This window comes from Bubalus bubalis, chromosome 11, assembly GCF_019923935.1.
Source record: "Bubalus bubalis isolate 160015118507 breed Murrah chromosome 11, NDDB_SH_1, whole genome shotgun sequence".
Taxonomy (NCBI): Eukaryota; Metazoa; Chordata; class Mammalia; order Artiodactyla; family Bovidae; genus Bubalus; species Bubalus bubalis.
In genome coordinates this window covers 35,274,396-35,289,107 of record NC_059167.1, presented here as the reverse complement: position 1 = coordinate 35,289,107, position 14,712 = coordinate 35,274,396, and the positions used below count along the sequence as shown (strand labels likewise).

At 34.2% G+C, this 14,712-nt stretch overlaps 1 protein-coding gene across 8 annotated transcripts in view; it reads left to right on the top strand.

Annotated features, from left to right (window-relative positions):
• KTN1 (kinectin 1) overlaps positions 1-14,712 on the top strand; it is a 111,634-nt gene that overhangs the window by 68,684 nt on the left and 28,238 nt on the right. For all 8 annotated transcript variants that reach the window (XM_025295483.3, XM_025295484.3, XM_025295481.3 and 5 more), the window contains exons 19-31: positions 1,811-1,845; positions 2,265-2,355; positions 3,300-3,368; positions 3,968-4,005; positions 4,679-4,769; positions 4,919-4,987; positions 6,199-6,236; positions 6,800-6,890; positions 6,968-7,036; positions 7,521-7,558; positions 9,361-9,451; positions 12,201-12,269; positions 13,297-13,334. In XM_025295483.3, coding sequence (XP_025151268.1) covers positions 1,811-1,845; positions 2,265-2,355; positions 3,300-3,368; positions 3,968-4,005; positions 4,679-4,769; positions 4,919-4,987; positions 6,199-6,236; positions 6,800-6,890; positions 6,968-7,036; positions 7,521-7,558; positions 9,361-9,451; positions 12,201-12,269; positions 13,297-13,334 — 827 coding nt within the window. The remainder of the gene's footprint in view (positions 1-1,810; positions 1,846-2,264; positions 2,356-3,299; positions 3,369-3,967; positions 4,006-4,678; positions 4,770-4,918; positions 4,988-6,198; positions 6,237-6,799; positions 6,891-6,967; positions 7,037-7,520; positions 7,559-9,360; positions 9,452-12,200; positions 12,270-13,296; positions 13,335-14,712) is intronic.

The following is a 14,712-nucleotide window of genomic DNA, read 5'->3' as shown; positions in this document are numbered from 1 at the left end:
AATAAAATTCTTCTTTTTTTCCAAAAATTCTTAAAATGTGGATAGGTTTAGATGAAGAGAGAATTCTATCTGAAGGAGAATAAGGATGAAGAGGCACCACAGAGAGGGGACAATTAAACCTGATTTAAAGCCAAGAATTTGCTGAGTAGCTAAGGGGAAATTCAGGCTAAGGGAATACAGTATTAAAAGTCATGGCAGTGTGTGGAAAATTGGCATATTCAGGGCATATTGTGGAGGTGTAAGAAGAGACAAGCTTGCTAGGGCCTAATCATGAAAGCTGTGTAAGGACCATGAGCTTGATCTATTATGTGGCTGTGCTGCTGAAGGATGTTGAAAGAATGAATAAGCATTTTGTCTGGTATGTTAGATGAATCATAATGGTATCCATGAGGTGTTTGAATTTATGTGGTAGTGAAGTATGTAGTACTAAAGGTGTAATACAACTAATTGATTAAGCTTCATATAACTAAGACTTAATAGTATCTTTTAAAAATTGAGTTACAATTGACATTAATTTCAGGTGTATAACATAATAATTTGATATTTGTATTACTGTTAAATGATCACAATAAGTCTAGTTAACATCTGCCATCATGCATGGTCGCGAATTTTATATTGTTTTTATGTGAGATGGGATTCATGAAAAATAAAGATGGACAAAAGTCATCTTGATGAAAGGTTTATAAACTTATTGCATGATTTATTTTTCAGTTTATAATCATGATTTAATATATTTTTGACATCTCTTTCCTTTCTAGTGGTAGGAAAGTTTTTTTTCCCATTGAGAAGTTCTCCTGTACCCCTCACAATATAATCCTTGTGAACTAGAGGCAGGGTATTATGATATTTGAGATGTGTAAAGCTGGAAACTTAACCTAAGGTATTGAAGAAAACATAGTTAATTTTTAGAAATATTTAATAAATGGAATCTTAGGACTAGGATTTGGTAATGGAAAAATTAATAGTATTTGTAATGGTTGTAATAATGGTTTTAGTAAAATGGGAAAAAATTACAAACCTAGTAGAATTAGGAGAAAGCAGGTAGGGAACAGAAGGGGTAGAAGAGAATGTTGAAGGGAAAAAGACCCTGAACCTGTTTTGTCAGGTTACTTAGCTGCCTGAAGGCCTAGGACTTCGAAGGGGGTGCCCCACTTCTGGACACATAGTAAATTATAACATTGAGGAATTTGTATGTATAGGGGGAATACTAGAAGATGGGTCAAAGATGGGGACCAGCTCACATGTCATGTTTTAATGTAACAAGGAGAATATGTGCTTGTGTTTCTTCTGCACTTGACAGTCAATTTTAAAACATTCTGTATATTGACTTAGGTGGTGGTTATGTGAAATCTGCATGTTAAAAATTCATTGAATTGAACATAGGTTTTGTACACTTGCCTTATACCTTAGGTGAAAAATAAAAATGAAAAAGAGCAAAGCCTCTTTCTTGGCCTACAAGGCCTTAGAGCCTTGGAATTTTAGATTTGAAGAATTAATGTAAAGGAGAGGCAAATTCTCTTCTTATCCTTAAGATTTTCTTTTATGGTAATTAAAAACTTACTCACAAGGGTAAGTTTGGGCATTTCCAGCCCATTTTATACTTCATCTTTGTCTTTTGTGTAGCCTTGTCTCTTGTGTTTTCTGAATGAAAAAATTCTTTAACTATTAGCAGTCTTTAAATATGGATCATCTTCCTAAATTTTGGACCTATTTAATACTAAACAATTTTCATAGAGTTCTATTTATAAAGTAGTTTTATTTCATGCAAACTTGGTAAAAGTATCTTTTTTTTTTGGTGATTTTGTTTTAGCCTAATAAAGATGTTTTGGAACAAATGGAAAGATGGTAAGAGATTAAAATTATTTTTAATATTTTAATGACTCATTTCTACCAAGTCTGAGATAACAGAATGATTAACTATATTACTGTAAATTCTTAAAATTTTCTTTGTACTTCATAAAGGGAAGAGAGTGATGTACTGTTGATTGCTTTGGCATTCCATTAGGTTTGTGAGAGTCATGTATGACCATGATTTACTTGTTTAGGCTAGCATGTAAGCATGCATTACTTGAATACATTTTATTTATTGGTAAAGAGGAAGAACCCTTGGACCAGGATTGAAGATCATCAGAAACCTTTCTAGAATTGAAAGTTTATAAAGAACGATGGGCATAAGAGTTAATCCATGTCAAATATTTATTTAGAAATCATGTCATTTTCCTTGAAATAGAGTTCATACATGTGTTTTAAATTTATTATTTCAGCATTCAAGAGAAAGATGAGAAGTTGAAGACTGTAGAAGAATTACTCGAAACTGGACTTATTCAGGTGGCCACGAAAGAGGAAGAGCTGAATGTAAAGCATATTGTATATTTGTTTTACCTGTGATTATTCAGTAACATGAAGAGTTTTCGCTGTAACGTGTAATATTTTTCCCATAGCTTTTAGTTACCCACGTTTAATGAATTTATATGATGTTCTTTTTTCATTAAATTTAAGATTTTATTATAAATAGAAAAATGTGTGGTTGACTGTAGCATTTACTGCCTTAATGAAGTAGATACTGTTATTATGGTTTCTAGTGCTTTCCCACCTCCACCCATGCCTGAATTATAACCAAACAGTAACTAGTTATAATAGTAACTAGTAGAGTTGATAAGTTCATGAAATAGTGTTAGAGACCGGAGAAATGAGAGCATGAAGTTCCATTTTATGGTTATCATTAGCCTTGCCTGAGTGTGTGCTAGGTTGCTTCAGTCGTGTCCGACTCTTTGCGACCCCATGGACTGTAGCCCACCAGGCTCTTCTGTCCTTGGGATTCTCCAGGCAAGAATACTGGAGTGGGTTGCCATGTCCTCCTCCAGGGGATCTTCCTGACCCAGGGATCGAACCCGCATCTCTTATGTCTCCTGCATTGGCAGGTGGGTTCTTTACCTCTAGCACCACTTGGGATGCCCCATCGTTAGCCTTAAGTAACTTAATTTGAATACGATTGCTGGAAGAAATAGGGTAAACAGTGTATTTGATTTTAAGGCGAGAAGTGACTTGACAAGTAGTATACTTTGTGGTTTTCAGGTTGTGGAAACATAAGTAAAAATACTTGAGAGGATAATCAAATTAAAACTCTATTTGGCTGGCTCTGGAAGTTATAGAATTGTAGATATGTAGAGCAACTGAGATTTCTGGGCCTTCAGAAAGGAAAAGAAGCAGCTAGAGAGGAGTGAGAGGCTACTGTATTTTGAAGGTAGTTGTTTTTTCAGAAAATTAAAGTATGTTGTACTTATGTGTCTTTGAAAAAGGCAATAAGAACAGAAAATTCGTCTTTGACAAAAGAAGTTCAAGATTTAAAGGCCAAGCAAAATGATCAGGTAATATATTAAATAGATCCTATAACCGTTCTCTTTTAAACAGTGGGCGTACCTGTTACCAAATACAGTAGCAAGTCTTGTTTGTTCCTCCTTTCCCCAACATGGCATTTGTCATTTGTAGTTTTAATCTGTGATTGATTGGTGACTTGATTTTGAGTAATAGGAGCTGCAGTTTAGTAAACGCTGACTTTATGGCAAACACTGGATAGAGTACTCTAGATAGCATGTCCTTGCTCGTTACTGTAATGATAGATGGTTTTGAATATACATATGTAAAGTAAAAATTCTAAATAATAGTAAAAGAGGTTACCTATCTTCTCCTTATATGGTTAGGATCATTGAGTTAATAATTTTAACATTTATACATTGATTTTTCTTTTGACCTACACTTATCATAAGTAGCTTTAAAGCTCCTTACTTTCAAAGTGCTTTTCATAATTCTGACATTTAACAAAATCTGGAAAGAATTAATTTCCAGGTTTATTTTTCCCAGATTTTGGTATAGTAGAAAATTTAATTTAAAAAATAACATACTTTTCTATTTATGGCCCATTTATATTTTGAGCATATTACTAAGTAGGATGCCCTCCTATTTCTAGGTTTCCTTTGCATCTCTAGTTGAAGAACTTAAGAAAGTGTAAGTAATGACATTATTAAGCTGGTCTTTTTCTTTTGCTCCATTTTCTTCATGCTCATAAGTCTTACTTTATTGTGCAGTTGAGGTGGCTAGGATTTTTTCATTGTTGGAATAAGGCAACTTAGCTGTGCTTTCCCAGTGCAATTTGTGATTGTTAAAAATCCGTTTCCATGATGGACTCCCATTTATTAACTTAGAGTATCGAATTGTTAATTTTGTTTATGCAGTAAGAACTATTAATGAACAGGTTATATTGAATAGAGGTCAGTTCTTTATATGTGTTGTTTTCTTGAAGTGTCTGTAGGGTTTAATGCTATAATTGTATATAAGTTCTGCTATAGCTTTCAAAGCTCTCTAGAAGCCTTTATTGTTGAGAGGAACTCAGTTCTCCCCAGTATTCTTTGGAATACAAATCTTACATTCCCTGTGCTCTTTTGAAGCATGTCACCAGCTTCTTCTTGCGTGTATAGGCTTCAACTGTCTAGTAGTTACTGCTTAATTCTTGTTTAGGAAGAACTCTTAAGTGTTTTTTCCTGGCTGCAAGTTGTTCTTTTACTTAAAAGGGGGAGAATTGATTTGGTGAACTTGTTCATGATTTGGTGCTGTTTTTATATGTTAGTGGTGGGTTTTGATGATTTCTGTCCACGTTTAACACTGCATTTCCTTATCTAAGGATCCATGAAAAAGACGGAAAGATCAAGTCTGTGGAAGAGCTTTTGGAAGCTGAACTGCTCAAAGTTGCTAATAAGGAGAAAACTATTCAGGTATTGAGAGAGATAAAACCTATGTTTTGTTTTTTTGTTTATCAGCTTTAGTGAATACCATTTAATTTCATGTGTTTGTCTGTACATTGCATTTTATGTCAATTTCTGTGTTTCCATTGTCCAATCTTGTCTGTTTTGTCATTGTCAAGGATTTGAAACAGGAAATAGAGGCTCTAAAAGAAGAAATAGGAAATATCCAGCTTGAAAAGGCTCAACAGGTAAAAATCCCAGAGCCATAGCATGACAGATTTATTAGTGTATATGTATTTATGAACTATTTGGTTTTTTTCTTGTTACTCAGAAAACAACTTTTTAGTAGTGTGTTGTAAGTATGTTGGGTTTTGTGCTTATTATTTTTGCCTGATTTAAGAAAATGTTCTTAATATTTGAATCAACATACCTTTTAATTGTTAAAGTTCTTTTTCTGGGAAGTTTTCTGTAGTAATGTTTATTTTAGTTTGCCAACTTAACAAAACACCTTGGTAAACTTTTTTTTTTAAATGCATGTTCCAAAATATTTTTAATATATGTATTACTCAACCTTTGCCTATAGAATAAAGTACAGATTTCATGGAGGTATTTCAGAGGTAGATGTGGTTACTGGAAATAAATGTGTGGTTTTGGTGAATTTAATCTGATAAGGTTTCATTGAAAGAAATATTGAGATTGCATGGAAGAGATGATTCATACACTGATCCAACAGATTAATTTAGAAATGTTTATTCAGTTCCTCCTACTTATCAAAGTATTATTTGTTGGAGATAATGTGTTGAATGAAATAAGGTATGAAGAAATGATTAAACTCCTAACAGAGATTGAGAATTCAGAAAGTCCCCTTCTGAGGAGCTGATATCTAAGCCAATATCTGAAGGGACTGTGAGAAGACAGTGGGGAATAAAAGATCCTATTGTATTGTGTATGATAAGAAGAGATTAAAGGAGAGTATAAAGAACACTCCAGTATTATTATCTGGAGAATCCCCATGGACAGGGGCCTGGTGGGCTATAGTACATGGGGTTGCAAAGAGTTGGACATGACTGAGAGACTAAGCACACACTTACATAAAGTACTGTTGAGTAGTTGGCTTGAAGACTGGGAGGGAAAAGTGCTCTGACATTGTAGGGAGGTATGTGGACAGTTAATATTGTAATTTTCACAATTTTAGGTTTTAGAAGTGTCACTTGCCTTAGACTTATCATTCGTAACTATATTCCTTGTCTCTTCTCCCCCTGCACCCCTTTTTAAAATTTCTTACTCTTACTGTCATTGGAGTCAGGAGAGGGTGAAATCAAGTCATCTTATTTTGACATGAATAATTCAACTAGGATCTTTGTGATTTGAAATGTACACATTTTAAGGTTTATCATAAGCGTAGTAAAGTAAACTGAAAGAAAATGAGTTACTTTTTTTCTGCTGCTTTGCATTTCAGTTATCTATCACTTCTCAAGTTCAGGAACTTCAGAACTTGTAAGTATCATCTTCCTCACTTCCCTTTAATATTTCTTTTCTACAAGTTAAATATAAAATTATAATGAAAATCCTAACTCCTTTTTATTTGATTTCAAGTAATATTTTAAAGAACATCAAATTATATCTTAAAGGCCTCAAGGTCTTAAATTTTTCATTAGACTTTAACCTACTGGTTTGCTGATGGGAATGGGGATACAGTGGAAGTCTTATTTTTCTGGTTTATAATATGACCTTAAACTGATATGTTGCTCTTTGCTCATTTTAATAGCCACTGTGAAACTGGTTATAAATTTCATACCCAAACTAGTTATAATAAGCTAAATTTGCTGGTATTGACTTAAACAATATGTTAATGGGTAGGAATAGAGCTGCTTCTCAGCTTGATGTCTCCAAAATCTTATATGCCTTTATACATAAAATATTTATTTTTTAGTTTATTTAATCGATTAGGGTTATGAGTACAATCTGAAATATACTTTTCCAGTCTCCAGTACTTTTACTTTGTTTAGTCTTTAGTCATGTAATATTTTCATTGATAGTTCTTATTAACTTACTGTTAGATTAAAAGGAAAGGAGGAACAGATGAATAACATGAAGACTGTTTTAGAAGAGAAGGAGAAAGACCTACACAATAGAGGGAGACGGTTACAGGTGAGAAGTTAAAAAGAAAAGGTAACATCCTTTTTTATATTTCAATATCAATTTTATTCAGACTTATTCTTTTTCAGGATCTTCAAGAAGAAAATGAATCTTTAAAAACTCATGTTCAGGAATTTGCACAGCATAAGTTTCAAGAGGTATAGTATAAACAGATTGCCAGCATATTTTATAAAAAATGAGTAATCTCTATTTTACTGTACTAGAAAATAAAGAAGTTAATATATTCTCCTGAGTTGTTTTTTTTTTTTTTGCCATAAAAATTACTGTGGTATCGTAGTTTTATTGTTGTTGATAAAATAAAATTAACTTTTATTCCTGTCAAATCTATCACTGCCTCATTTGTGAACCTGAGTCTGAAAGCATTTCCTCTCCTTACTTTTTCAGACGGACTCTCATTCTCCTTTTTAAGGGTCTGTTGTTTAAGTGGTGTATTAATCTGTAATCCTTTGACAAATGGATATTAAAAATTAAAGAAAATTCATTCTTTGTTTTATGAATAGCTCAATCTTAAATCTGCCACAGATAATTGTGTTTTTATTTTATTGGTGACTGATTCTATAATATGTTGTAGAACCTAATCTTTTTGGTGTTAGAATTAAAAATGTTAAATCTGTTTCTTAGGCGTGTTCTGCATCACAGTTTGAAGAACTTCAGATTGTGTAAGTATACTTTTAGCTAGCATTTTAAAGAGGAAATTTTCAATATTTTCTTGAATATCCTTGAATATTATGATGAGTTTCTTCTAAGTCTTTAACTTTCTTGTTAAGTGGGAATTATAATCCAAGGGTAAATAAATCTCTATTTGGTGTAATAAAACAGAGCCCTTTCACGTGCTTTCAGATACCTGGAGACTATCCTCTCCAAACTCTTAAATACATTTTCTAAAATAGTCTTTCTATTAATATAGACTGGTTTTAAGTTCTCTGTCTCTCTCTCTTTTTAAATGAAGTATGTAATTATTGTAAAGAGAGGTTAAATTTATTTCAAATTAAAATCATTTTTATTACTTGAAAGATCAACATCTCTGAATTAACCAGAAGATAATCTTAGCCATGATCTTGATAGTGAATATGGAATCTTGCTATAAAAGTAACTTCCACTTTGGGGAAAGTAGTATCTTTTGTCACATCAGTCATATTGTGCCGAATAGTAAAAATATTCCGTCTAATGAGCCGAATAGTAAAAATATTCAATCTAATGAGCATGGGCTTTGCAGGTGGCGCTAGTGGTAAAGAAACCCACCTGCCAAGGCAGGAGACAAGAAGAGATGTGGGTTTGATCTCTGGGTCAGGGAGATCCCCTGGAGGAGGAAACAGGAACCCACCCCAGTATTCTTGCCTGGAGAATCCTATGGACAGAGGAGCCTGGCAGGCTGTAGTCCATAGGGTCGCAAAGAGTTGGACACGATTGAAGTGACTTAGCAGCAGCAGCAGTAGCGTACATGCAGTGAGCAAAGGAAGTATTAATCTGTTCATCCTAGAAAATTTTTATCCTATGAAGTCTGTTCTCTTAAATTGGTCTAAGTGGTAAAAACTATATCTGGACTTAATCTTTTTGGCCTTCTATTAATTACTTTTAAGAGATTTTTGCTTAGATATGATCTTTTCAGTTGTTTAAGAAGTGGCTCTTTGAAGCTGTTGTCTTTAAAGAAGTAAAATATTGAAGATATTTATTAAGTCATTATCTTCATGGAGAAAAGGGGATGTCCCTATTTGTGGCACTAATATTGCTCATTTGTACAACTGTTTATCTTGTGGGCTTGTGTAACTGTCAAGGTGCTTTTGTGTCATTTGCAAATAGAAAGCTGAGAGACATGTTTGAGGCCTGTTGTTAGTGGTGTGGTGTGGTGGTGGTTTAGTCGCTAAGTCGTGTCTGACTCTTGAGACCCCATGGACTGTATAGCTTGCCAGGCTCCTCTGTCCATGGGGATTCTCCAGGCAAGAATACTGGAGTGGGTTGCCATTTCCTTCTCCAGGGGATCTTCCCAACCCAGGAATCGAACCCAGATCTTCTGCATTACAGGCAGATTCTTTACTGACTGAGCTACAAGGGAAGCCCTCTTAGTGGTATATAGATCATTAAAGTATGATTTTAGATTTATTTCTACCTTACATCAAAAAATTAATGCAATATTTTGGGGAGCACTTTTAGGTTTACAGAGAAAATTGAGAGAGCAATACAGAGAATTTCTGTATACCCTCCCCTCTCATTTCTCTTCTTATTTACATCTTATATTAGTGTGGTAATTTGTTACAATTCATGAGTGAAGTCAGTATATTGTTATTAACTGTCCGTAGTATCCATTAGGGTTCAGCTTTGTGTTGTACATTCTGTAGGTTTTGACTAATGTATGATGTATCTGTCATTATAGAATCATAAAAGGAAAAGTTTATTGTCCCAAAATTCTTCTATGCTCCTCCAATTCACCTAACTAAATAAAACATCTTTGTAAAAATTCTAGGTTGAAAGAAAAGGAAAATGAAATGAAGAGATTAGAAACTATGCTGAAAGAGAGGGAGAGTGATCTTTCTAGCAAAACAAAGCTGTTACAGGTAAATGTATTTACTTAAAATTATAATGTGAGTTACTGTCTTCGCATGTTTGAAAACAATTTTAACTACTAAAGAAGAAGAATACAAAATGACATTCCTTCCCACCCAGATCCTGGGTCTCATTCCTCAGATAACTACTGTTACTTGTTCATATATCTTTTGAGTAAGTGCCCATGCATAAAATGTGTGTGTGTTTAAATACACTGTATTTTTAATCATACACACTTTTGTATTTTGCTTCTCTGCTCACTCAATTAATAATCTTTCTGAGATATTCCCACATAAGCACATTTTTATCTTAATGTGTAATGATGTTTTATATTTTTTATATGATTGTATTATTATTTATACTGCCAGTCTTAGTTTATGAGTACCTAGATTATTTAGAGTTGTGTTTCCTGTTAAAACAATTCTATGGTGAGTATCCTTAACACACACGCCTTCTGTACTTACAGTGCCATGCTAAGTTGTCTCAGTTGTGTCTGACTCTTTGCTACCCTAGGGACTGTAGCCCACCAGGCTCCTGTGTCCATGGGATTTCCTAGGCAAGAATACTAGAGTGAATTACCATTCCCTTCCCCAGGTGGTCTTCCTGACCCAGGGATTGAACCCGCATCTCTTATGTCTCCTGCATTGGCAGGCTGGTTCTTACACAGTACTGTATCTGTATTTAAAATTCCTGCAAGTGAACTTTTGGGTGAAAGTTTTATGCAGAGGGTTTTTTCCCTTCTTGAAAGTGATATTTAAAATAGAAAATAGTATCACGTCATCTTCATGTAGTTATTATTGAAAGTCCTTATAGAACTTTATTTTGAAGTGACAGAAGATTTTAGATGTCTGCATTGTCTCATGCATGTATGTGAGTTGGACCAGAAAGAAGGCTGAGTGCCGAAGAAGTGATGCTTTCGAACTGTGGTGCTGGAGAAGATTCTTGAGAGTCCCTTCAAACCAGTTAATCCTAAAGGAAATCAGTCCTGAATATGCTGAAGCTTCAATACTTTGGCCACCTGATGTGAAGAGCCAACACGTTGGAAAAGACCCTGATGCTGGGAAAGATTGAAGGCAGGAGAAGGGGATGACAGAGGATGAGATGGTTGAATGGCATCACTAATTCAATGGACATGAATTTGAACGAACTCTGGGAGATTGTGAAGGACAGGGAAGTCTGGTGTGCTGCAGTCCTCTGGTCGCAAAGAGTCTGACACGACTGAGCGACTGAACAGCAACAACATTGTCTCACATACTTGTTTTCACATTTTCTGCTCCAAGTGTTGGTTCTGACACATTCCCTTTTGTTCCCAAGTCATTTTGGGAATTTTGTCAGATAATGCTAGATTGCCCTCCCAAGTGTTTTTACTAATTTATACTCTCTGATGAACTGAATTACAACTAAACAACTAAATTACACTTAATTAAACAACTGAACTACAACAACTAAATTACATTCTCCAACAGAGAGCCATTCCTTTTCATCCTCATCAATACTGATGAAGATGAAAGATTTGATATTCTGCTTGAAAGATGGTTAGATTATTTTAATTTACATTTGCTAGTGAGAGAAGTAGGGCTCCCCAGGTGGGCTTATTGGTAAAGAATCCTCCTGCCAGTGCAGGAGACGTAGGTTCAATCCCTGGAAAAGGAAATGCCTAACCACTCAAGTACTCTTGCTTCGGAAATCCCATGGCCGGAGGAGCCTGGTAGGCTACAGTCCATAGGGTTGCAAAAGAGTTGGACATGGATGCTACCAGTGAGAAATTAGCCTTCTGTCATATGTGGGGCAATTTAAGTTTTTCTTTTGACTTCCTTTGTCCTCTCCCCCCCAACCTTAGAAGTTTAAAACTTTTATGTACTCAGATATAAGTAATTTTCTGAGTTTGAAGTCTTGAAATTTATCTCTCCTTCTATGATCATAAGAATGTTTTCACATGTTTTCTTCTAATACTGTTTATAATTTATTTTTGCTTAGATGTTTTATTCACATGTAATTTAAGTTACGAGATTAGCATTTCAACCTTAAAAAATAAAAGACAAGCTACATTTTTAAGTAATCTGTTATTACTTTACTGCGTTGGTTCTCCCCCCTTCCCCCTCTTCCCCTTGCCCCAACATTTGGAGACATTTTTGGTTGTCACAGCTGGTAGAGTGGTGCTGCTGCATCTACTGGATGGAGACTATGGATACTGCCAAGCATCCTACAGTATGTAGGACAGCCCCTCACACAAAGACATATCCAGTACAAAATTTCAGTAGAATTTGCCCTACTGATTTGAGGTATCACCCTGTAGTAAATTCCTACAGGTGTTTGGGTTTGTTTCTGGATTTCTTCCATTGAGACATAGTATAGAGTAATTTCATTATTCCAATTTTATGCATGTGTGTGTGCTAAGTTGCTTTAGTAGCATCTGACTCTTTGTGACCCTGTGGACTGTAGCCTGCCAGGCCCCTCTGTCCATGGGATTCTCCAGGCAAGAATTCTGGAGTGGCTTGCCATGTCCTTGGGCCTCCAAGGGATCTTCCCCACCCAGGGATCAAACCCGCTTCTCATATGTCTCCTGCATTGGCAAGCAGGTTCTTTACCACTCTTGCCACCTGGGAAGCCCTATTCTAATTTTATAAAGTTTTAATATAGGGCTTATTATACCATTAGAAAATCTTTATTATTTTAGAATTTCCCTGGCTTGTGTGATATGTTTTAGTTTATATTGAAAATAAAAATTCCTGTATTCATGTTTAATTTTTGCTTAAATAGGAAGTACAAGATGAAAACAAATTGTTTAAGTCCCAAATTGAGGAGCTTAAGCAACAAAACTACCAACAGGTAGGTTCTGTTAGATGCTTTGCCCTTTATTTAATGTGGTAAAAATTTTATGACTCAAGACTTTTGCCTTTTCATTGTTTTATTTATTTATAACTGTTTATCAAATTTCCTAAAATATAAAGCAGTTTGCTATGTCATAGCCAAGATATGGTAATCTATAGTTTATAAAGTATCTATAATATTACTGTATATATATTCCAGCTCTGCTTTGTATCTGTGTGTCTATGTTTTCAGATCCTTTAAAATGCTTTCCTTAGCAAGTCAGATAAAATCCTTTAGAGGTCAGTTTAAAACTGTGTGTATGCCTTACTTCTTCCCCTTTTCTCAGAACATCTACAATTGGAGAGAAACTAAGAAATGTGTAATATTATAAGTAATAATTTACCACTATTCAAAATACTTTTTCAAAGTATAATTCTGCTTGGTAAAAATATGTGTATGTTTTTTTAATTAATGTTACCAAAATAGTTTTTAAATTAATTTATCTTATGTATGTATATGGATAAACTGCAAACTATTTTGAAGGACAAAAGAATTAGCGTCCTTGTCAACAAGAAGTTTATAGTAGTTTAGTTTGGGAGATTGTATTCATCAAGAATACATACTGTATAAGAAGGACTATGTACATAATATGTAAATATTATGTAAAAATTTTTACATGCAAATTACCTAACCTTTCCTTCATTAATGGTTTTATTTTTTTTACTTTTGGAAACTTAACATAGTCAAATATGAATTTTGCATTATGAAAATTTAAGGTATTAACTAGTGCTTTGCACCTGATAGGAAACTGATATATATTTAAGTGAAAAGTTTTAAGAATATAGTGACAATGAAGATTTGATTTAACACTCAGTACGTTTTCTAAATGTGTATGTGTTTTTATTAAAATTACTTTTTGTTGGCATATCAATTATGCTATAGTTTTCCCTTTGGTGTTGTCTTAATTTATGTCTGAGAAGAGTTTTAATTATTTGCAATCTTCTGGAAAGCTTTGTTTTAAAGTAACATTGAACTCTTTTAATAGGCATCTTCTTTTCCCCCTCATGAAGAACTGTTAAAAGTGTAAGTAATAATTTTTATTCACAATTTGAAAAGTGGTAAATTTTTGTTACTAAATAGTTCTCAGATAAGCAATTTAATGTAATTGCAAATGCTCCCCTACTATTTACAGTTCTATTTGGAGTTCTTGGATAGTAGATCAAAGACCTTAGCTATGCCTTTGGCTGAGCTAATATACCTTTTATGATATTAAATATTTGGATTTCTTTGAACATTTTGTTGAGCGTGATACTGGTTTTTCAGACATTCAGAAAATATCTAATCACATAGAGCTATACTTTGAGGCCTTTAGTAATTTACCTTAAATTATCTCACTTATTCTACTGATACCATTATGGAATTGAACCATGTAAATTTAGGTTTCAGTTCAATTCAGTCGCTCAGTCGTGTCCGACTCTTTGCAACCCCATGAACTGCAGCACGCCAGGCCTCCCTGTCCGTCACCAACTCCCCGAATTCACTCAGACTCAGGTCCATCGAGTCAGTGATGCCATCCAGCTAGCTTCTGTATTAAAAAAGCAAATCTTGTAATCTTTATGGTTGCTCTCTTTTAAGGAGTGTTTTTGTTTTTTTTTTTAAACGGAAACATTTTTATTGTGGGTCTGTATTTTTCTCTAAAAATTTAAGGTCATTTCAGATAAGTTGGTATGCTTCAACATGTTAAATGTCAGCCACATTAAGTATATTCAGTAATATATCTATATGTTCTTCCGTCTTGACTTGTTTACAAAGTTGGTGGTTTACAAAGTTACCAGTTTAGAATTATTTACTGTTAAATTGGGTCTTGAGTTTGTCTATGTAGAGCAAGGGTCAGCAAGCAAACTTCTTTTTAATAAATGGCCTGATAGTGAATATTTTAGGCTTTGTGGGCCACATAGTTTCATACTCTTTTTTTTCCTTTATTCCCCACAATTCTTTAAAAACATAAAATCAGGTCTTGGCTTGAGGTCCATACAAAACCAGACTGTGGGTCTTGCCCAGAACTCTAGTTTGCGAACCCTTTATATAGAGCCTTATTCTTAGGGAAGAGGTATTTGTACTTTAATTTTCTACCCTAGCTACTTCTCAGCTATGACAGAATCAAAGTATAAATCTTTGCCATTTCTTTCTGCATTTCTGGGAAGTAACTAAGTCATTTGACAGAACCAAAATAACACGAATCCTAAGACTGTTATGAAAGTGAAAAGAGAACACCTACCTTACGTTAATGTCATACTTTTATTGTGGGTTAGCCACTGAAATTCATAATTGATTTCATTACCTTCTGAAAAAAAAAAAAATTTAAGGGCGTGCACCTACATCACTTTTTACTCTTGTGAAAATAGCTACTTCACTGCCCTTAAATTAAAAATAGAAGTAACTACAACTATAGCAGTTCATG